General features: G+C 38.5%; 2 protein-coding genes and 1 long non-coding RNA gene across 3 annotated transcripts in view; 1 reads left to right on the top strand and 2 right to left on the bottom strand.

The window, feature by feature from the left end:
- The window catches only part of LOC105459013, a 102420-nt gene extending 80693 nt beyond the window's left edge, over nt 1-21727 (top strand). Inside the window, exons 12-23 of the mRNA XM_011704674.1 lie at nt 1593-1720; nt 7745-8143; nt 8754-8856; nt 9170-9361; nt 11088-11293; nt 12870-12970; nt 14992-15314; nt 15662-16033; nt 16590-16952; nt 17105-17318; nt 17579-17821; nt 18333-21727. Of these exons, the coding sequence (XP_011702976.1) occupies nt 1593-1720; nt 7745-8143; nt 8754-8856; nt 9170-9361; nt 11088-11293; nt 12870-12970; nt 14992-15314; nt 15662-16033; nt 16590-16952; nt 17105-17318; nt 17579-17821; nt 18333-18469 (2781 nt within the window). The 3' untranslated portion in view covers nt 18470-21727. The remainder of the gene's footprint in view (nt 1-1592; nt 1721-7744; nt 8144-8753; nt 8857-9169; nt 9362-11087; nt 11294-12869; nt 12971-14991; nt 15315-15661; nt 16034-16589; nt 16953-17104; nt 17319-17578; nt 17822-18332) is intronic.
- On the bottom strand, nt 13277-14996 carry LOC105459006. The gene is made up of 2 exons (XR_975612.1): nt 13657-14996; nt 13277-13554 (listed from the first exon to the last, which is right to left on the bottom strand). It is a non-coding gene; the product is annotated as an uncharacterized LOC105459006 (long non-coding RNA).
- LOC105459022 (upstream stimulatory factor 2-like) lies at nt 17749-23542 on the bottom strand. The gene is made up of 5 exons (XM_011704686.1): nt 23162-23542; nt 22675-23047; nt 22446-22598; nt 22140-22341; nt 17749-17835 (listed from the first exon to the last, which is right to left on the bottom strand). Exons 1-5 carry the CDS (start codon nt 23194-23196, stop codon nt 17810-17812), a joined length of 789 nt encoding a protein of 262 aa, XP_011702988.1. The 5' UTR covers nt 23197-23542; the 3' UTR covers nt 17749-17809.
- Between the last annotated feature and the right edge of the window lie 1306 nt (nt 23543-24848).

Raw genomic sequence — 24848 nt, 5'->3', positions numbered from 1 at the left:
TATACAGGATGACCCGCGGAGGCTATACAAATGTTCAGATCGATATAGACTCTTTAAACGATATAACCGACGAGGCGAATTATCTGACAAAAATGCCATGGCTCGAGATTGCAATTTGACAGATATCTGTTCAAGTTTCTTGGAGCGCGAGAACGTTAAACGAAATTTACATACTGAGGTAAAGGCCAAGTGGCAGGATCCGAATCTCCATAATTTTCCGTTTGACTCGAGTACGATTATATAGCGAAACGGATTCGAGGAGTGTAGGCGATTGAAGTTCGAGCAAGCGGGATTTATCTCGACGATATATATACATGTATATTATATATGTATAAATCGTGCGTAGATTTCTCGCCGCATGGGAACCTTAATTAGTAGGACGTCGCGCGCGGTGTCGAGGCAGCTGCAGAGATATAATCAACCTTTGTGGCTCGACACCGTTTGCACCCTTTCCATTTCCCGTCTAGCGCGGACGCACCCGTGAAAGGATGGGCAGAAACCGCGAAATCAACGCTTTCGTTGATTACCGCGGATAAGGTGCAGTGATACGCACTCGGAGCTGCGGCCGATGATGCGAGGAGATCGATAAATTTATAGCCTGCCGTGTGAAAGCGACGGATTATCATGCGTTACATGTTTTAACGTGTGAATAATGAAGAGATTATTTTGGCTCTCGACAAAAAATACCATTTAATTCATCAGATGAATATCTTATTGAGCACTCCGCGTATTATGATTTATTATATCGCTCGTATTTCCGCTGTAATTATTCTTTACGGTCTCTGCATAATGAAGAAGAATCGCAAATAAAATTCCAATTCAATTGCAATTTGCAATACATCAACTGCGCAGCGGTGAAAAGTGAACGATGAGAGGAGGACGATACGAGAATCCGCTGATTTTAAATAAAACCGGTTGCCTGGTAACCCACTTGTAGCGAAGCTTAGCAACGTAATATTAGACCCGGTAACCCGGCTAAAGCACGCTCGATACTGATACAAAGATACGAATGATCAAGCGCATTCGTGCGTGCCCAGTCGAATCGTGGGAAAGATATACATACGTAACGCAACTTTCTCGCGGGGGTTATCAATTGTCATCAATAATGTATGTTGCTAAATATGCCCGCGTATTAAAACTAAACCTGACCCTTTTTTCGGTATATTGATTTATCGCTACTCATCTGCTACAACATTGACGCAACTTAAAAAAACAAAGTTTCCCGGAAAAATTGAGTTTTAAATCGTTAAAACTTTGTAATATTAATTTTAAAGTGCATTTTTGTGTAATAACTGATTGTAGAGGAATGAAAGTATATTCTCTTTCTTTTCTTCTTTATGTTTCCGTTCTTTTTTGCAAGCAACTAAAAAAATAGCAATTTTTTATTTATGTCGTTGTTGCAATAAATGAGTGATATATTAGGGGATGGAACAGGAGGAATTTTTTATTGAAAAAAAACAATATTATTCTGAGATTATCTGGACAGTTATTCAATACTTCATTATTTTAGTGGATTGTCAACATTTGTATTTTCAATTGTTGTTTGACTTTTAATATTTTAGTCAAATGATAATTTTAATATTTTGTTTCAGCCTTTGCATGACTACAGAACGAGTGGCCACGCCGGAAGAGAGAGACGACGGATTCCTGGTCTCAGCAAAGCTCAACGGCGGATCAAAGCGTCCAGCACCCCAGCGCTTTTGGACAGAAACCATGACAGGTATGCGTATCGTATATCTAAACAGTATTAATAGATGGATAGCCATTTATACCTTTCGACCTTTGAAAGGCCTTACAACTTATATACTATGGAAATGTATAAATTCTCAAGAATCGAACCCTCGAAACTACAAAAACAGAATAATGATAATATGATAACTAAATTACTTAATATTCTACATTATTTTCATATTTTGTTCCTTTCTTCTATAATCTATTTCCTTTTTTTTTTATTACATTACATTTTTTTATCCAAGTTATTCCTTTCTTTCTATCAAATCTAACTGATTTGTATTAGCAGGAATATTCACGCATTAATCATCGGGATATTATATTCATAAAATTTTGCGTAAGCATTTGTTTGCTAATAAATGACGTTCAAAATAAAATAATATGTAAATAATCTTTGGTAAAGATACAACTCTCACATAAAAGTTCAATTCTATTTTTAAACTATTAAGAATGTACCGCTTTGAATTTCACATTTCTTCTTATCTTTATTTATTTATTTTTTTTATTATCTTTATTCTATTTTGAGCGTATTTCCTTTTGTCTTTTTTATATCTTTAATATAGTACAACAATCCCATGATATCTTCTTTCATGAATAAAGAATAGCGTAGAACCTAAATAAAAACAAAAATATTATCTCACAGAATCCTTTTTCTCCGAAAACCTAAACATGTGTACACGGGTATCTTCTTTTGCGGGTGGTATCCTCTCGACTTGCGGGAGGTATCTTCTTCTCTAGAGACCACAGGCATCCTCGAAAAGGGCGACGTGAAGGATGGTCGCGACGAAGGTGAAGATTTTCACTCCGTGAAATCATTCCCGTGTTACAATTGTTTGAGATATGTTTATCTCCGTTTACTCCGTAAACACCTGGTGTTGCTGTCTGCAGATGCTTATGAAATTTTCTGTTCACCCTTTTCGCGCTCGTTCCATGATTTTGCTAAAATTGTGGCCACAGACAAAGCTGCGTGGAAAAAAAACGAGCCCCGCTTCAGCCAGAGGCACAGAGGCTGACTCTGTCGTATTATATAGATTGATATACGGGAAACGTGATAACGACAAATGGAATTCTGTGCTTAAGCTACGAGTTTATTCACGTAAAAAAACTCTAATGAAAATCAGACATGCGAATCGAGTCAGACCACGTATATTCGAAAAATTGAAAAGATTTGTGAAAACGACGAAATAACCGGAAAAACGTGCTTGGAATATCGAAGAAGTTCTTGGAAGTCTTTCAAGATTATTGGATTGGCATATGTATGTATACTCGTTAAGACTTTTACGATGATTTATGTGTGCTCGATATCTTTAGAAACCAAATATTTGGTATTATATTATGTAATGGTAAATGGAATAATACAGTAATTTTTGTTATTTCTTCTTTTTTTTTACTTTTTTATTATATACTGCAACGATTTATTCCATCTGGATTTCATTATGCAATACTCACATACAATTTAATTCAGATTTAAGTGTGACTTTGAACATTTTTACGAATATTAATTTTAATTATTGGGATCTCTTTTTAAATGTAATCTCATTAAAAATATTCATGTGATATCATTGAAGATGTAAATTTCATGATGCTGATTTTTATCAAATATCGTGCAAGCGAAAGTCTGTCAAATGTTTGACGATAAGAAGTAGTGAAATTCTATTAAAGATCATACATGCGGCAAAAAATAGACGACACCGTGTTATTCGATTGTCGATAACATGTCACGTTCCGAAACCATTTATTGAACGTCAGCTTCATCCATGACGCGGTAACGTCGAAGTTACAATAGTGAACTAAAAGTAGATAAACGAAAAAATAAAAAATAAAAAAAAACCATGACAATGTCCAGAAACATGTCGACGAAGTCAAGTTATAGCAACGTTAGAAACATCGTGCACAACGCGCGATGAGCGTCGACACTATGCTGATGTGAGGGGACAATTATAAAGGACACATTGAAATGTCGTCTCTTTTTGGAATAAATTGGAAACCTAGGACGACGTCTTGTGCAATTTCATCGCGCCGATTGTTCGCTCGTAGATGATTGCATTCCGTGTCATTCGTCGCCGCGGTAGCGAGACCTCCCGCAAAAGACGTCGTCAGAGGAGGACTCTTCCGAAACGAGAAATGGCCTCGGGAAAAAAAAACGTCCCGCTGATAGGGGACAAAGGCGAGCCGCGTCAAAGGTCGCCCGTGATCCCACAGAGTGCCGCGCTTCCGAGCCTCTCTTTCGCAATCCACCGATCTCCGCATCACGGATCACGTGTGTGTGCACGCGTGTACGTGTGTATGTACGTATATATGTCGCAGAAAGAGGGACGTTTATCGAGGCGCGAGTAAGAACGTTATTTCGGATGACCTACCTGGGGTGCATTGACTTTGTGCATCCGGGCCTACGTACACACACGCGTGATCGACGGATGTTCTAATTACCGAGTTGTATAGAAAGGCGTTTTCTACCGCCCTACCGCAGGCTTTTTATCTCGTCTACACATCCTCCCTCTCTCTCTCTCTCTCTCTCTCGGCGACGAGCTCTCGGTGCAGACTCCACTTTGCCGCTAAGAAGGACCGTCCGCTTTGATAAGGAACGAACAGAGCTGAAAGATACTTCCTCGCCCTTCTAGCAAGTCCTCTGCATTCGTGCCGACGTTGATTAACCCCGTATTACTCCCATCTTCGTAGCGTTACTTAACGTAATATGCTCGGATTGCACTCGAGGATAAATAGAGCTACTCCAGTTCATTTTAGCGTCTTAATATTAATAGTACCGCTTAATATTAAAATGCTCATAGAGACAAGTGAAATTGTGTGCGATGTAAGAAACTGAAAAAATTTTTCCAAGCTAATTCTGTAGTAAAAAATTTGTAGTGAATCTTGCAAATACAAAAAATTGATCGAGTTTTCTCGAAGTCCAACAAAATTATTTAGAAATATTTTAGAGAGAGGGAAAGATAGAGGTGGGAAAGAAAGAGAGAAATATGTATATATTATTATTTATAATTTATTATAAATTATAATTATAATTTTGTCTCCTTCCTCTTTCTCTTTTCTCTCCTTTATATTACAAAATTGATTGTTTCTCTAAACAACGTCGATAATATCAAAAGTGAAATGAAAAACGTCAAAATATAAGTGATACTTATTATATACCTACTATTGAAACGATTTTCCAATTTTCGTTGGACCTCACAGAATTAAATGATCTGTATATATCTACATAGACATCAAACGCTGCGTTCTCTGAATGGTTGGCGTCCTGCCGATTGAGAGAAGGATGAAAGGTATAGGGTAGGTCTGTCCTACGCGGATAAATGATGCCTTTTGTGGGCCGTCGCCGAAAAAAGAGAAGGAGAGAAAGAAGAAAGAAATGCTAAAGAGCAGGAAAGTGTAAAGGCGCAGGGTGTAAGACGCATCCACCGTCCCTCATCTTATACCTGATGCGACCCGATGCGATCGACCCTCCCGAAATCTGTTCCTGGAAGAGTTCAACGAGCATACAAGCCGTGCGTGTGTATAGTCGCCCCGCACGCTCGTAGACTTGTCGTTCGCGCTACGAAAGCCCTCAGTCGCCGGTGAAGCGTCGACCGCTGCGCTTCCTTTCTGCCGCTGTCTTGTTTTCAGACAGTTGCCAGATGCTCCTTCCTTCAAAAGTTCTCGCGTCGAGTGGCGGCACGTCAGCACATCTATACAAGTTGCAAACAATTTTTATTTTCAATTATTCTCACCGCGAGAACACCTTTCCCACCTTGGAGGGGAAACCGTCGCGAAGGGATTTTGAACTTTGATTTTGGTGTCGCGATATTTTTCATGTTGGTTTTCGTTTGCACACGATTAATCAATTACATTTAACATCGCGCGCATTTTTTCATATTGTCGCAATCACGTTACTAAAGTCGATGGAACTGTGAGAGTGTTTTGGATGGCATTCATATCGAGATGACTTTCGCGGTAATGTGACACGATTTCGTGACGGTGATACGGTATACAAAGTGACAACGAAGAGCATAGGATGTGGCCTTGCGTGCGGGGGATCACACACGCAGACAAGGAAGGATAAGGGATTGGCATACGAAAGGAGAGCACTCGATCGTGACAAATATCCTTTATGATGTGGTGCGTGATTCCGATTAAACTGACTCAGGCGATTGCTCCCGTCTGTCGTAACACACACGTGTCATAACACACTCAAGCTTCTCCTAAGAAGTTATATTATCCAAGTTATATATTTTTTCCTGAGAAAAAATATCTTCCTTTTTTGTCTATACCAAGTTGAAAAAAAGTTTAACCGACAAATTATTTTGTTCTTGGCGCATAGCAAGATGTCTTCAAATTAATGAATTCTTTCATTTGCCAAATTCTTTGTGAAATTAAAAAAAAACGTTTTTTTTTTAATACGTCAAAGCGTTTATAGTTTCCAAGTGATTAACGATTACACATAAAAAATTTTATTAGCCTTTATAGTATAAGATGTCAAAATTATATCATATTCATATCATTAAAATAGATCTTATTTTAATAAAATTTGATTTTTACAGAGACAATTATAAAAAACAAAAAGGTGTATTGTCTTCAGTTGCATGAAATGTCTCGATACAGTTTTGCTTAAAACTTATATTATTTTACGAAGTTTTAAAAGGATTTTCAAACTTTCTAGAAATGTAGACACAGTTTTACAAATCTCTGATTTTAATTTTAACGATGGATTCTTTGGTAAAAAAGAAAAATCTGGCACCAAGTTGTTACAATTAAAATTTGAAATTCGTGAAGTGTCAAGGTATAATATAGCTCATTGACGCACCTAATGTTACAATATTAATAGCGGGCGATTAATGCGCCTTCGGCATCGATTATCAAAAAACACCTATACAATAATAGTTAATATGGGAATATTTCCCTTGTAATTAACAATCGCGAGGCGCATGTAATTAACATCATTAAACAATTCCTCACGCCCTATCGCATAAACGTTCGCGCGACCATAATTTCAACGAGACGTTGCACCATGACGGGGGAGGGAGGGGGAGATGATCGTGTCACATAGAATATGTTTATTACGTATTTAGCGCGAGGACGAAATAATTTGTGCTGCACTTGTTGGCACGATAGGGAGCGGCTCGACGACGCATAGAAACAAAATTGCCAACGCCGATAATTTCGCAGAAACGCTAACGCGGAAACTTCCGTTCGTGAAACGTTTGCGAAATATTTCGGCCCGGTTTCCTCTTTCGCGAACGCAGACGCATTTCCGCTACTCAGTTTCGGAATGGTCACTCTGTCAACCGCGCGGTCGCGCATGCACATGTTATATACGCGCCTTCGGCCGAGCACGTCCGTGATTTATCGGTCTCGCGTCTTCCTCGCGGTCTCCTCGCCAGTGAAAAAGACGACGCTGAATTATAATGCGAGGCACGGATGATGATTCGCGTGGCTGTCTCTCGTCGATATTCGTCGGAGGCCATCGGTCAGTTGTAACGTTTTTTAAAAAATAGATTGTGGAGGAGGGACTTATTCTTGTGAGATTTAAAGACCATCCATCCAATTTGCGAGACGATACCGCGGACCGTTCCGTTTTTACGATGCGAAAATTTGTATATCCCTTCTATCGCTCTCGGATGCTTTAGGTACTATACGTGGTCGCATGCCGTGCGCGGGACGGAGAGATATTGACTTCAGCTTTACGTGACATGTTTGGAACTCGAGTGGAGGAATCGGAGTCTATATAATTTGTCGGATCCACTTCAAATCCGCTTTAACCCCGAACGCTCCGCATCTTGATCCATTATGCAAGAGATTCATCCTTTTTTAATTCCCGATGACTCTCATAAGGATTAAAGCGAGTCGGCAGAGATAGACGGGAACCGAAAGGAATTCAATAATTCCTAAAGCAATTCCTGATATGGAAGATCAGGAATTTCTTGCCGCGGAAGCTCCCTGAATTCCTGTCGGCCTCTCTCGTTTGACGTAATTTCCTGCGAGATGAATAAAAGGGGAAATACGGGGAAATTTCTGTTTACAGTCGACAATGGTCCGGCGACGAAGAGGACGACGGGACGAGGTCGGGCCACGTGACGACCGAGCATCCCTTGGCCGAGGCCACGATCCCTCTGGTCAGTCATTCCAGGCTGCAGGAGCCGTCTTCCGTCCTGAATGTTGCCAATGTGCCCACCGGCGGAAGTCAGAATGCTGCGCATCGCGCACAGAGCCAGCAAGAGAGCGTGCTGCAGAAATTCCGTAAGAGCTTCTCGCTGAGGTTCCACAAGAAGGGCAGTAAGGAGAGCAACGAGGAATGCCCCGCGGAAGACAATGACGGCACCGGGCCGTTGGACGAGGAGGAGGGCACGGAGTCGCCTTCCGTAACCACCTCCGAGCAAAGCAGCCAGCACAAAGACGATTCTAGCAATGATCAGAAATTCCGGTTCGTATCGCAGTTTCCTCGCTCTCTTTGACCGATTGCGACTTTAAACTTATTGTTAGATCCCGAAGATTATTAGAACTATTGATCATTTTAGATCAAGATAGAATGAATAATTTGTTCATTTTGACGATGTGAAGAATTGGCCTTAGTACAATCTTATGTTATTACTATAAAAAGGCACAACATATACAAACGATTACGTTCGCATCACTTGATGAGGCGAATACCTCGTCAATTCCATTTCTCTAATTTTCAGCGTATAAATAGATAGAGTTTTAGAGCTTAAACGATTAATTAAATGATACAAATTGAAATAATATTTTTACCTTTTTTGAAAAATATATTTTGTTATGAAAAATAATTCCGTCTCAAAATATCGAGTGTATAATATTGTAGATAATATATTATATAATATTGCAGACAATATATTATAGAGTCGAGGATCCCGGATTTTCCTAGTTATATATAAGCATAATCTATCATATTAAGTTACATGTTTGACATAGTCAGCGATACGAGGAAGTCGTACCGATCCTCTAATAGTCTAATAGTCTAATAATATTCATCTTGAGAAGAGAAACTTAATCATGACTTAACCGAATATGTTTAGGTTCGGCCCACTCGTCTGGAGGAGCAGCAAGGAGAGGAAAAAAGGTAATAAAGCCGCCCGAAACGCCAAGTGCAACAGCGGAGATAGCGGCATACAAATCGAGGTGAGAAAACGAGAGAGAGAGAGAGAAAGAAAGACAGATTTTCTCTACGTTCCTTCGAAAGACAAGTTCCGTTGGAAGTTCAAGAGATATTCGAATGACGTCTAAGGACGTTTGAAAGATTAGAACGATTTCTAAACGAAATAGGAGAATCTTATGCTGAGAGAGGCGTCTCTTGATCTTTCAAACCTCCTTCAAACGTCTTCCGGACGACTTAAACGTCCTCGGGAACGTTCGTGTGTCGCTTGACCCGAACGAAAAAGCGCTGACACATGAAGGAAGTAAATATCGCAAACGTTTCGCACGAATGACGTAGATGGTATCTGGTGGAGCGTTGACTGGGGGCAGCGGCGGCGGAGTGATGGGGGGTGGTGACAGCTCCGAGTCCCACGACACGGACGACGTTCCCGACGACACCGACAGCCCTCCGGCCCTTCGCAGGCGAGTTGCCGATAAATTGCGGCCCCAGTCCGAGCTCATCAACCAGATACTGATTGACAAGTTCAAGGTAAACTTTTTACTCCCTCTTCTCTTCTCGTTGCAGCTATAGCGCAGAAAAGCGTTTCCATCAAGCTCACTCCGAGCACCGCTCGTGATATCGATACGCGTTAGCCTTTTCGCCGACGTATAAATAGTCGATGCAAATCACGATGGATACCGCGACCGGAGATCGTAATTTAATATTAATTAAATACATCGAGTGCGCGATCTTTAACTATATTATTCGTTTCGGGGTCAGGACTAGAATGGCAGCGAATTACAGCGAATTGGCCCTTTTCGTAAGGTTCCTCGCGTAAAAGTTCATGATATTTTTATCGCAGCTCTTTTCCGAGCTCTGATCTCTCGCGAGACGAGGACATGCACGACTGGACGTTTTATTTTTATATGAACCCGTTCTCTCTCGGCTATATATGCGACTTACATTAGTCATTAATATAGTAACGTGATAATCGTGGTGCTTATCGGTGTTACGGCCGTAACTGTTTCCTCGACACAGCCGGAATTAGTCACCTCTACGTACATGTACGGTTTGACCATGCTCGCAGAGAGACACCACCGTGATAGCCGTTTTTATATCGCGGGCGCCAGGATACCGGGAGAGGAAGCGCGCTCGTCATTCAGTCGATACGGAGCAGCTCGTGCGATCGTCCGCGATTTAACTCACGATGTGAAGAATCCGTTATGTTCAGTCCCGATGTTGTCTGAAATTATTTCGTTTCGTACGCGAAATACAACTGTTGTGTGTATTATTAATCAATTACTCCGCGCAGAAGTCCGTTCTTTCGGTGCTATCGAGGAATAATGTCGATAACTGACGGAGAACGAAAAGTGAAGTGCCATTAATATGTAGTATATATATATGTATATATATACTTACGAGAGCAACATTGTTCCTGATTTCTATCTGAAACGTTCGCATTTTTTATATCTTAAAATTTTATATCTTATTATTTATATATTATTATATATTTAATATTATTTTATATCTTAAAATTTAGCATGCATTCTTTCAATATTTTGATAAATTTGAAATTAACTTTTTTTAAATAAAAGTAAAGAATTAATAATTTTCAAATTATAACCAATTGGAAAAAGAAAACGACAGATTTTCCGCGGACTAAACTTTGAAACATCAAATTCAAGAAAACAAACACATTCTTCGATTAATTTTACATAGAGTCTATTCTAATAGAATTTCAATATTTGAAATTCTAATTACAGACAATTCAAAATTAGAAAATTACAATAAACGCGGATCTTTCTCTGTAAGGAAAAATTAATTTTGAGCTGGCCAAAGTATTATTCAAAGTACATTAGAAAATCTTAAATATTTTATATATAGATTAAATGTAATTATTTTTGTGTAGCTAAAGATTATATAAATTCTTGTGAAATTTGAAGAAACAATTTTATTCGAAATCAAAAAGAAAAGAAGATAGCGAGGGAGATTTACCTCTTGGATAAAGGCAAGATGAAAAATGTTCTTACTCTATCTTACAGTTGCATTGAAATAACACAGTGAACTTTCAGTAGCGTATTAAATTTCTCGTTATTCCTCATGATGCGCAGAGCTGCGATATTAACTCGCCGCGAATTGCAGAGAAAAGAGATTACTCGTGCGACTCTAGCACGTTTCATCTTGAGGAGCGACGAATTAATCAGTCCGCGCGCGTTGAACGCGACGCGAATTAATTGTATAGCGTTCCTCATCAAAATCCGCGCGACTGTTCCAGGCGGATTTGCAGAATCGCACGTCGCGACACAATCACGTGCGTCGCACGAACAGCGATCTAGGGGGCCAGAGATTGCTCCAATGGGACACCAGATCCGGATACGTTCACAATTACCGCAGGATGCTGTCGACTCCGTCGCCGATCAAGTCGAGGCCGCCCAGGCTCAGCCCGAGGCATTCCTCCCATGATATCGTTACACTCAGAAGGTGCGTTTAATCATCACAATCGCGCCTCGCGATTCAAGCAACCCTTGTCGCGTACGCCTCATTAAATCATCGCCATCTGCGAATCACGTCGGCTCCACGCGAAGGCTGGAGAAACCCAAGCAACCGTTGCGGATTCTTGAGTTGATAGAGACACAGTTGTGCTAGAGAAGGCTCGCTTGAAAATCTTTAACGAGAGAAAAATATACGTATAAATGTAAAAGAAGTTAGAGAGTTATAAAATCATCGTAAGCTATTCAAGCGATTTTCAGTAATGAGAAATGGATTTGAGTAAGCTAAACCCCATTAAAATGATTTAATGATCTTCCTTATTATTCCCGAAGCTATACTTTTCTTTCAATGTATTCTAGCTGAAAGATTTTCTGAGCGGAACTATAATTGAGAGAGATTCCCTTCTCGTAATATCATATATCTTACAATGTTGTTATTCTCGATCTTTCATTATAATTCCTCTAAATGTCTCAAACTGAAGCCTTTACTAATTTATCTATAAAAACTTTATTTACTATAAAAACTATTTATCTTGTTTTACGAATAAAATATTTGATAAATATTTAATCATATTTAATCATGAGATATGCCATTTTTCTTAGTGTATTTTGTTTGAAAAGTGTCACAAGATTTTCTGAACAAGACTGTAATTGAAAGAAGCTTTTTCTTTTTCCGTAATATCATCTTATACAATGTTATTATTCCACATTTTTTCTTCTATTCCACAGTTTTTTTCAAATATCATAAACTAAAGCTTTTAAAAATACTGGCGAATGTTTTGTTTTACGCGCAAAATTGTCGCATTCGACAGATGTACGATTTACAATCGTGGGATGTGCGTTCGAGGTCAACGCAACGTTTTCTTGGGTTTCCGGAATCGAGGCGGGCATAATCTTTCGCACTCTGCGAGTGTGAAAAAGCTAGCAGTGTCGTAATCGAGGAGGCGTTAAAAGAAAAAAGAAACATGCGAAGTAAAAAGAGACATATCGAACGCTTGTTAATTCCGCTCTTTTTAGCCGCACGGCCGTATAACCTACTGTAGCCTGACGCGCTCGCTCGCTCGCTGCTTTTTTTTACTTTCGAAAATCAATGACAATTCTGACAATTTCCTCTCACAAACGCGACACTAATCTCGCGAATCCCACATCTCTCGAATCAACAAACCCCCTGAAAAACAAGTGACGACTTGGGAAAACTTAAAATTCTTTGTTCTCGAACCTTTCCAGTAAATCGAGGGAGACCAGTGGTAGGTAGACGGGTATTATAACAAACCACCTTCTTTTAATCTTTCCTCCAGTAAAAAGTTGATCTGCCACGCGTAACATACGTATATATACATATGTATATATACATACCTCTTGTCGTGTGTTGTACTCTATATATATACATATACATATTATATACCTACCTATACTGTAATCTGTTGCTGAATGTTGTACCGATATGCTTAATACCTGAGTACACGCTTTTGTCGATCCCCTCGCTCGATACGCCGCACGTTAACGCGGTACAGAGACGAATTAATGTCGAATTAACATTGCTCTCTTTTTTTTCTCGCGCTCCATAGTAACGCGAAAGGGAGGAGTTCTCGGACAAATTTGAGGCGGTCGCTTAGCCAGCCACTGGGAATCAATCAGCTCTCGCCGTTGATGCGCGCCAAAACTGCAGGTGAGCACCGTCGTCTTATAATTAATTGAAGAGATAGACTCCGAGCTCTCTAACGTAGATCACGTTCCTCTCGTCTTGTCTACCAAGCACACGCGTGGACTGTTCTCTTATCGCGTCTGCAAAACACGAGGCTGCACGTCTCTTCGTGAATCACTGTCGAGAAGGAGTTGCATCACCCGAAACATTATTTTCGAATTAATGGTAGATCCTTCTGGATTTTTATAAAAGATACATTACACGATTAAATTAATGATATAAAAAAATTGGAGCGAAAAAAAGAGCCGCTAAATAACGATGCGGAAAAGATTTCTTTTCAACGATTATTTTTATTAAATACTCAAAAAGAGAGATTTTCGTGCGGTAATCGAAATTGCAGTTGGGGGGGATTTATGTCAGAACGCGTTTGTTTGGATAGACAGAGTTAACACGCCAGTAGAAAACCCTCGATGACATCTAGTGCACCGTATACCACAGAGACCGTCAGTTTCTCTCTAGACATCACCTTGAAGAGTATTCAGCATGCATTCCTCGTAAAGACATATATTGTTGAGGCATTCACATCGTGTCGCCGCACCGAATGCATCCTTTTGAGAGAGAGAGAGAGAGAGAGAGAGAGAAAAGTGAAGGAAAGAATAATTGCGCGTGTGTAAGGAATGGGACATCCCCTGTGTAATAATCATGCTCACAGTTTCATCCCTGTAAAAACGTTTGCTTCGTGTGGAAACGCTTCTGTTTTGCGATAATAGTAAGGAACCTGGTTTGCCGGAGGGACCTCGTAAAGGCGCTTTCTTGTTCTCGTCTCTCCTTCCCGCGAGAGACCGCGACTACCCGGGGGGTGCGCGATCAGTTCGCACGTACGCGGTTAACTGAATACTTAGGAGGGAGATACTCCGGCGGGCTGGGTTACCTTCTCTCGAGGAATCTCATGAAAACTACTGTTTCATTCTTTTTCCGCTCACGCCGAGAGCTGCACGGTGGACGGTTTTCGGCCCGGGGGCTGACGTACTTGTTGTCCCAATAACTTCCAGAGGGATTCCTCCGACGAGCGTAAACGGAGCGAAATGTCGTTTGCGTTGTGGGACCGTTCTGTAGGAACGATCGATTGTTCGTCGACTGTTTTGCCCAAACATCGACAGAAACATTTGTATTATAGAATTAAATGGGAAAGATATTTCTTCAAGCAAACACCAAGTAATGTACTCAACAATATAACTATTAATATAACACATGTGCCATATTATAGTTACATTGTTGAGTGGGAAATTATAACTAATAGATACGTGTTAATGTTACTTGGTATTTGCTGGATTTAAAGTTTCTGTTCAGCACTATCTCAGTTTGTCAAAAACGAGAAAGTACGTAATATAAATTCTTGCAAAATAAATTAAAATATGTTTTAATAAAATAACACAATCGATAGAATTGATAGAATTGTAAAATACATCGAAAATTCTCCTCTTCATTAATTAATTAATTAATAATCTGAATATATTTGGAAATGAAATTATGCATAATTAAAAACAAAAATTAGCTATGTTTATAGCTATGACAATTATCAAATTAATAATATGATTAAAAATAAATATGATTTAATTCCTGAAACAAAAGGATAATTGGTATATTTTGTAAGTCTATTCTATCGATTCCAAATGTTGTTTTATTAAAACTATCTTTATTTTAATGTATTTTGCAAAAATTTTTAATGTCTATTTTCTCACTAATGACAATCTGAAATAGTAATGAGTGAATAAAAACCTTAAAAAGGTCGATTTTATTTAGATTCTTTTTTTATATTTTTAGTATTTTATCTATAACATTTTGCAGAGAACTGTGAAATGTACCTAAAATATTAAAAAATAATAACGATACTATACGTGCCGATTAATTTCTATTTATCTTTTCAACTAATTTAAAATTCGAGTCAACAAATTAAATTGAATGGGCGATCTACTCGTATATAAGAGTATGTGCTCGCATTCTTTTTTTATTTTTATTATAATAAAGTTCTATTCCTAAAATAGTAGGCGCGAGATTACCCGGTGGCAACGTGCTATCAGAGGACGAGCAGGATGGAAGAGCCGGAACATCAGAAGACGATGAGATGATGTCCGATTCCGAATCCTCGATCGCTTCCTTGACGGATAAGAAGAAATCATTCGAGCAGACGATGGATGAGGAAATCGTCATGTTGGCCGAGGCTGTTTGGGATCATGTGGCAATGGAGCCGGAGGAGCTAGCTTTTCGCGCCGGGGATGTCATTGACGTCCTTGATACACTGGACAGGGATTGGTGGTGGGGCAGCTGCAGAGGAGAGCATGGATGGTTCCCGGCCGCTTTTGTCAGGGTAAATATCCTTGAATAAGTCCACATTTTCGAATAATAATTATAATTAATTCTATTTATATATAATATATAATATAATAATTTATGTATACAATATAATTAATAATAACATAAATATAATTATCAATAACAATTTTGAATTCGCGCGTACGCGCGCGAATTACACACATTGCTTTTTATCTCTACAATGATCACGAGTAAAAAAAGTATCATAATTATTTGTTTATATATTGTTTCTTACTTTACTGTATAATTTTTTAATTTTTTAATTTTTAATTATGTGGTTAAATTAAATTAAATGTAAATATAATAAATAAAGACTTGGTTAAAATAAATTTGTTTGTACAGTTGCGCGTGAGCCAAGAGGACACGGTAGAGGATTGCCTGGCCGCGATGGCCTCGGGAGGGTCTTCGGGTACTCAGCTTCGAAGACGGACAAGCGTCTCCCTGCTCTCGAACGAGCAAGTGAGGGCCAGCGTGGTTCGCGAGCTCGTCCAGACCGAGCGCGACTTCGTCAAAATCCTGCGCGACGTAGCCGAGGGTTACATCGCCGAATGCCGCAGGCGCACGGATATGTTCACCGAGGAGCAGATCGAGACGATCTTCATCAACATCGAGGAACTCCTAGACTTTCAGTCTGAATTCCTAAAGGATCTTGAGGACCGCATCGACTGGAACGCGCCATACAAAAGCTGCGTTGGCGAATGCTTCCTCAATCATGTAAGCATTATTAGAATTTATATCGAGGGCTTTCTTCTTTGAAAATAATCCCATACATAATAAATTGATCAATACATCTCTAAGTTTCTTCATTATCTTGAACTTTCTTGGACTAATACAGGGTGTCCCGAAATTCGCGAATCAAAACATCATAGCAACAAAGTCCTTCGAAAAATGAAGTAAAAAGTTATTTGTAAATTTTTTATTTAAGCAGTAGTTTTTGAGATGTAAGGGTTTAAATTTAGCCAATTATAGATTAGTGCGTGAAGTGCGCGACCACTAACACTACGACGCGCTGACGGATATGTTTCCGTTTAATCGTAATCTATAATTGACTAAATTTAAACTCTTATATCTCAAAAACTACTGCTTAAATTAAAAATTTACAAATAACTTTTTACTTAATTTTTCGAAGGACTTTCTTGCTATGATATTTTGATTCGCGAATTTCGGGACACCCTGTATATTGAAAGTCGGAGAGAAGTTAGAAAGAACTATATGTACCTTTATATAGATAAAGAAAAAGGAGATACAAGCGTGTTATCGATTCTTTCAGAGGGCGGGTTTTCGCATGTATTCCGAGTACTGCAACAGCCACTCGATGGCCACGGCGACGCTGCAGGAGCTCTACCAGCACAACCGTTATAGCAAATTCTTCGAGGCCTGTCGACTGATGAGGGGCCTCATAGAGATCCCCTTGGACGGATATTTATTGACGCCCATCCAACGAATATGCAAATATCCCCTTCAATTGGCGGAGCTACTGAAATATACGAAGACCGATCATCCGGATTATCACAAGATCCAAGAGGCCTTGGAAGCGATGAGAGACGTCGCGGTGTTGATCAACGAGAGAAAAAGGCGGATGGAAAGTTTGGAGAAATTGGCCGCATGGCAATTGCGCGTAGAAGGCTGGGAGGTATGTCGCTTTTCGTTGTAAAGAAGACCGTCTTTGAAAATTGCATTTTGAATATCATCTTGATAATACCGATTACCTTAATAGTGCGAGCTTTCTCTCAAAACAATTGTCTCGAAATACGTTTAATATAAATCAGTGGCAATCGGTCGCAGGGTGAGGATCTCATAGAAGTTTCGTCGCAACTTATTTATCACGGTGAGGCGATGAGAGTGAAGACCGGTATGTGGACGAACAACATTACGTTATTCCTGTTCGATCATCAACTAGTCTATTGTAAGAAGGACATTCTCAAGCGCAACACTTACGTCTACAAAGGTCGCATCTATCTTGATACCAGCGAAGTTATTGATGTGCCTGATGGGAAAGGTAATACTATTATTACACATAATATACATATAATATCATTTCTTGAGCTAATTTAAATTGTTATGATAAATTTCTTACGATAAAAGAATAATAAGTAATAATTTTGTTATTTTATAAAATTCTATATTTTATGTATTACTGTCATTATAACACCCAAAGGGCGTTGTTGAATAATTAAGATAAAATCGATAAGATACGATACAAAATACTGATAATAAACTGCAACTTGTAATGAAGATATCAATCAATTTTATCTGTAGATCTTCAATCGGGAGTGACAGTGAGGCATTGCCTGAAGGTGTACAGCTGCGTTCGGGACAAATGGCTGCTTTTCTGTTGCCGCACCGGGGAGGAGAAGCGGCGGTGGCTAGCGGCGATGGCCGAAGAACGAAGGCTGGTAGCTCAGGACAGAAATGACGGATTGGAGTTTCCAGCTGCTGCTAGGCAACTCGCCAGGCTTGCCGCCAACAGACAGCAGAACAGACCGCCGATCAAACCTCGCAGTAAGTATTTACCACTGTGACATTTGTAAATAAATTAGTAAAACCAGATGTATTTTTAAAAATCTACAATTTTATTTTTATTTTAGCCTCTCCTCTCTCTGGAATATTTTTTCACTGTAATATATCTTGCATTTATTTGGTATTAATTCTAATCAGTATTCCGAAATTTTTTAAACTGGTATTTGACGGTCAAGTCATCCACACAGTATATTCGACAAAACTTTAAATTAATGTGTTTTTACTTAAAATTAATGTACTTGAACAACTTTTTTTTCATTTTGATGATAAAAATCTGAGGAATAAGATTATGTAACGTTGTGAAAAATTTGTTATAAACAATTTTTCATAACGCTATCTGGAGATTTGGCGCGTAATTGAAAAAAATGTCCACTGAATCCACGAATGCCGATTAGAGTTTAATTTACATATATTAATCGGTTCAATTTGATCTATTTATAGTTGATTCGATATTGGTTTATTTTTATCTTGTATCAATTTAATGATGTTACAGATAAAACCTACAAGAGGGAGTCGGCGTACGAGATGCCCACGACAATGGTCGGCACCACGAATTCGTTGGGACGGAAGGTCGGGACCTGGTTCATGTTCGGTAGCAGCAAGAAAAGCGCGCGGCTTCAACCGTCCTGAGACAGGCCTACCTTCGTACCGTATATTGACCTGTAAAACTGCACAGCTAACGACGCTGCATCATCCCTGTCGAAATCCTGGCGCCGCGCGACACCTTTGATATTGATTGCTTGCTCGAAATTTGCTAGGAACCTTTGCGAGCAGACGTTCGAGAATATCTTTGTCAATCGATATTCCAATCAGGGTAATACTGCTCGTTTTGCAACCGGTCGAAATCGTCGAAAATTAATCTTTGTGGATCGATGAACGAACCACTGTGATCGCTAGGATTTCGTAGCACCGAGGATGACAACAGCGCCTCGTCATATGTACGGCACGAAGGTGTTTAGATAATTCACAAATGGATTTTGTCCTACGAAGTAATACCTCTTTCTTCTCTAAGGCAGGGAAAGTAATCGCTAAGTCGATTTTCATCGACCGATCTTGATCATTGTCAGTGGAGAGGAGAAACTTTCAAATGATTTTTACTGTCTCTCTCACGAAAGCAGACGCTTCTCTTTATCAGATTTCATCGTCCAGTTTAGATACTTGCAGACAAGAGTCGCTCATTATGCCTAACGAGGATTTTCGCGAATTCGTCTTCGAATCGGTGCTCCCTCTAACTCTTAGACCTTAAAGCAATGTTCGATCATCTTCAACGTGACGTTGTGACGGTGCTTCAGTTTAAAAAGCACTGTCCAAAGAGAGAACGTTGCGGAGAAGAAAAATATTTGTTACAAGCTGAGAATGTGGTGTATAATCGATCTTGTAGATATTTGGCGTTAACAACTATACCGTTAATAGTAGCGGACATGAGGGATAGATTAGAGAAGTAGAGACAATTTAGAGAAGTAGATAGTAAATGTATAAAGTCAATAGCGGGCTTCTGAAGTACTAAAGAGAAAGTACTAGTCATTCTTCATCGCGAATTCTTGGTAAACGCCGATGAAACATGATATACATATACATATATGATGTATTGTTACACGCGCAATCGCTTTTTAGATCGAAAAGCTGGCATGGTACGTCACACGGCTGTATTTTTTATGATAATCGAAAGACTGACGACCGAGATGCTTCCTCGGGAGGAAACCTTGAGGTTGTAACCTTGAGAGAGAAATGCGACGGGATCGATTAGGAAATCTTTGAATCAAACGAGCCTTCGTCTAGATTGTTTCATTATATTTCTTGAGAATAATTTTATCGACCAACTTTACATACAACGAGAACTAATCGTTTGTAATAGCACGCTCTGCGCAAGTGTTAGCAAGTTCGATCCACAGAATCCACGTTGATTGGTTTTCGCGAGGAAATTTCTGATCGGCCGATTCCGCACACCACTTTTCTCTCAATGAAAACGTAGATGTATTTCGTAGAGAAAATCTCCAGCGAGCTATATACAAGGTAACTCTTACTGCCTAACTAATGTTCGTTATTTCGCATCGTAATCGTAATATTCGTAGTAATATTTGTACGGAATTGTGAACGGCGGGGAGACAAGAAGAAGACGAGAGGATGAAACGCGAGGGCGAAGGAGAGTGAAGAAAAAATTTACGTTTACGCGGAACAACGCAGTATTACCCACACAGATGAAAAGAAAGAAGTGATTAGACAAGATATGTAAATACTTGCATATCACGCCTCTTTATTCGACTGCGATACAAAGCGTCAAGCTTTTTTAAAAAAAGAAAAGACGAAAAAAGGAAGGAAGAAAGAGGAAAAGGGAGACGATCGAGAGAATCTCTCTCTCTCAAGTTTTTCTACTCTTGTACAGAAAGATGCATGAAGACTTAGCAACGAGAAAAAATAATATTTGTCAGCTAGGAGAAGAACTTCTGTTAATAATATGTGCATATTATCTATGCGGTCCCTTGACAAAATGTTCGATCTTGCAGTTTTAGCGACTTAATCACGGATTCTGAAAGTTTCCAACACTGCCAATATAAGTTTAAAGAAATACGTCTTCGTTCGTTAAAATTGTTTAATCCAATGGAGTCTTCAATGGCGAGAGAGAACGGTGTGTATCTTCGATTTTTTTCTCTTTCTATATATATATACATATGAGGGACAAACGCGATTATTTTGTCTTTTTTTATATTTGTGTTCAAAGGGATGTAACAGTACAGGCGAGGCGACATTTACGTTTTGTATAACGCAAAAAGGTATATTTTTACTTATTTCCCGACAGCGTAATTTACTATATACGACGAGGACAATATAAAGATAAAAGAATGGATCAAGATTCCTACTGTACAGAGAGATCATTAGCCTGTTGATGTTTAGACTTAGGAGAGGCGCAATTTGTTGCTGGACCCAACTCATTTCAGAGTTATTTTTATAGGAGAAATGACTCATTGGTTCGAATGTGATTTTTCTTATAAGTACCGCTATTATACATGGACTGCTTTAATGGCCAACTGTGTAAGAATATAAAAGTATAAGGAAGAGGCGTAACTTGTTAAGGATAAGTAGCGAGGGGATCCCGAGCAACACTGAGGCGTTTCTAAAAAGCGTTCCCTCAGTGGAACGTCTTCTGAACAAGTTTTACAGACATTTTTTGATGACATTCGTGTTGTCTGCGGGACACGATATCGCATAATGCACAAGTAAGCACAACACATTTTCATGAACAATTTAACGAAAACTGTACTTGCACTCTCACGACGGAGAAGTAATCGAAAATTCGTATCTCGCGAGCTCTCATGTATTGGCAGGTGAATTACATATCTAATGGCACGCGTACTAATTAATTTATATCTTGGAGAATACTACTCCCCCTCCCCCTTTTTTCAGAAACTGTTATTCTTTCAGAAACCGTCATATAAGCAGAATCTGCACAAAACTTGAGAAAAAGTGCTTCAAAGCAATAAGTATTAAACTAAGCGTTATTGTTATGATAATTTAGATTGTTACGTATATATAACGCGTTTGAAAGCGCATTTATATTTTCTCTGAGATTTGATATCGATAACCGTGTGCGTACACTCCGACGGTGAAGTAAGCAGAGCTCATTTTTTTCTCTTCCGTAGCGAGATTGCGCTGCTCTAAACGACGCAAGAAAAAAAAAGCACAGATAAAGCATGATATCGCTGTTTTCTGTACATATATAGGCGTATTTTGTAAGTGTAAATACCGTAGACCTACTCTCTTGTTAGAGGAAATAACACTTCAACACATTTTGTAGCGATTAAGTGAAACCTACTGTTAAACAATATATATATATATATATATCTGACGTTCGTATAGTTCATTATTGATTAAACGGTGATATCATTTTTGTATATTTGTATATTTCTTTAATTTAATTATCTTGATGACTCGTCATTGTGAGATTGATTGTTCGTGTTATAACTATTGTTTACGATATGTACAATAGAATGTTATACAATATATATGATTGTCATTGTTTTACAAATCGAGCATATACATATATATATGTATATATGTGCGTGTGTATAAATATACGTATATATATACATACGCATGCACATACATATACTATATATATACATGAGTTACAAATATGTAAATAAACATTTTATAACTATTATACTTTGTCCATGTGTTCAAATTCAATTTTTTTTTAAGGAAGATACGTAATTATAAGCAATATAAAAACACTAAATCATGCTAATTCCTAAAACAATAATCTAATAATATCCCTAAAAAACTAAAACAAAGATTTAAGTACCGAGTATAGACACATCCTCCTGTTTTGAAATTTGGATCTTCAATTGTGAATTTTCGTTTTGCAGTTGGTTTACGGCTTGTCGAAGATTCTTGATTTCTTCTTTCAACAGTACGTTTTCATCCATGCTCTTGGTTAGTTTTTCCGGAGCGTCTCTTAATTCCGTAATGTACTCATAAGCGCGTGCCAATATACCCCCTTTGCTCTATAAATGTTAATTAACAAATCATATAGATTATAACATATTATTAACAAAGTAGATTATTATTAAAAATCGCATATTGATTTAAGACTTTACAAATGCCGTACTTGTGGTTCCAAATTCGGTTTTGCATCTGGCTCTTCCTTCACACTCTGATCGCAATCCGCTAGGAGCTTCGCCAACTTGGAAATCCAATTGCTAATCTTGTCCCTTCTTCGTCTTTCAACCTCATTGTGCGTCACTCTTCGTCTTTCGTCCCTCTAAATATAATTTTTACCTTTTCTAAATGAAAAACTACAATGATGTAAAATGTACCAGTAATGCTGAGTGGTTTACCTTCTTCACAGTGGTCACAATATTCTGCGATCCTTCTATCTGCAGTTTGGCTACACTAGGTACGACTGCTTTAGCAGATTCCGACGTTACAACGTTATTGCCATTGCTGAGTACGTACAACTGTCCGTTCAGTGGCGAAGTCAATACCTGGACAGTATTATTTATAGGGGTGGCTATCGAAAGTGCATTGTCCTCCCTGTCGTTGTTGCTGACATGCATAACTTTGTACGCCAGTGTATTGTCTTCTCTGTTTACATACAGGTGATACTGTATGTTGTCATCCTCGTGTTCCACATCGGCATCGCAGTCCACTATCTCGGCCTCTTCCAAAACGACGTCGACAGCTTCGGCGCTTACTACATTCTCATTTGCACTACAACATGAGCGTGGTTTTGTTGTAAAAACAAGAAATATATTTACAACGTAAATAATGAATATAAAGCTGCATTTAAAAGAAAAAAAATATTAAAAATAAAATTACTCAAACCTTTCGTCAATAGTATCAAAGTGGTTGGCCTCCATTTCGATAAGCGGCAACAAATGCTTTTGTGACCATCAATTTGTATAAACAAACGATGCGTTGGTGTATTAATGATAATTATACCGACGAGATAACACTACTAAGCCGGTTATTCTTTAATGATTTACACGCTTTGCTTGAAAAATTTCGCTGTACACCAACGTTCAGTCGAATCGGTATGTTAAATAAGACTGACTAGCCGTAACATGCGCCTGATGCCATGACATTTTGAGGCCTCTAGGCAAAATTCGCGAGCGGCACTTAAAAGGAGTTGCCTCTTGAGGAATGTATACAAATCTCACTCTAAACTCACATGACGGCCTTTTACCTGTAACCTCAAAATGCCTTCGTGCATTAACGCCATCTGAAGAAATGGATGCAAACTACATAGCAACATTCACTTTTCTGCACCGCGGGTATACAATTTGTTGGTGTGTGTCCGTACTACATCCACCTTTCGAGACTACTGGGGCTTTATTTTCGAAAAATTGCGCATTCGAAAATCATGTCCTCTCTCAGATTACGGATATTTCCGACGAGTAATACAATCTTCGGCTTTGTTCCATGTCATAGTACATACATATATGTATTGTTTGATTTTATTCTGTGCTATGTGTGTACAAAATATAATTAATGATAAAGTTATTTTAGATATTTCTTGATAGAATTCAATTATTTCCCTCGTTAGGTTTGATAAAAATAAATTGTACATTATCGCGTTATTTATTGTCTGAGAAACATATTTTTAACAAGTCTTTGATTGCGATCCTTTTTTTTAATAAAAATAAAATAGGAATTAATCTTAATCGCGTTTATATTTACACTGTTAAATGTATAATGTCAAACTGAACCTTATTTAAGTCGCCACTGCTTCTATTTAATAAATAGTTATTTTTAACTAAAACAATGAAAGTTAATCCAAATTCGGATTAATTTGAACTGTTTTAAATTATTTAACTTCATTGTTTTAGTAAAAAAGAACTATTTATTAAGTAAGCGCAGTGGCAACTTAAATAAGGTTCAGTTTGACACTATATAGATTTATAACAGTGTAAAATTGAAATTAAATTTTATTTATTATTCAAATTATATATCAAAGAGTAGTTAAAATTTTTACCTATTCTGTCTTGCTAATCTTCAGTCAATCACAGCGGCTTTTTATGCAAGATAATTAATACTAATTGTAACGACGCTGCCGCGCCGCACAAGTGCACACGCGCCATTAGTACGGCGGGCGCCTGTATGTAGGCCACCCATCGTATAGCGCGCTTTCTCGAGAGAGACTACATACATACAAACACGATTTCAATAAGAAAACACTATATGATATACACGCAAGGATTAGCCAATGAAGCTAAAATATAGCTATGGCAGTTAAAATGTGTCGTTGAAATAGGTATATAGAGACAGCTAATGTCGTTGCTGCCGAAGTTCAATTTATTAGTTATTAAAATGTAAATGCAAAAAATATTTACTGCTAAAATCAAATGATATTTAGCCGAATCTGCTATATGCTATTTTATCTTTGCAATAGAGTAATAATATTTGCAGTATACAACTTATATACTGCAAAATATAAATGCTAAATGCGCTGTATATATAGATATGCATATGGCAGTGCCACATTGCAGATCGGAAGAGCACACGTCTGAAC

Source organism: Wasmannia auropunctata, unplaced genomic scaffold, assembly GCF_000956235.1.
Source record: "Wasmannia auropunctata unplaced genomic scaffold, wasmannia.A_1.0 LD336101.1, whole genome shotgun sequence".
Lineage (NCBI taxonomy): Eukaryota > Metazoa > Arthropoda > Insecta > Hymenoptera > Formicidae > Wasmannia > Wasmannia auropunctata.
This window is presented reverse-complemented; position numbering and strand designations above follow the sequence as displayed.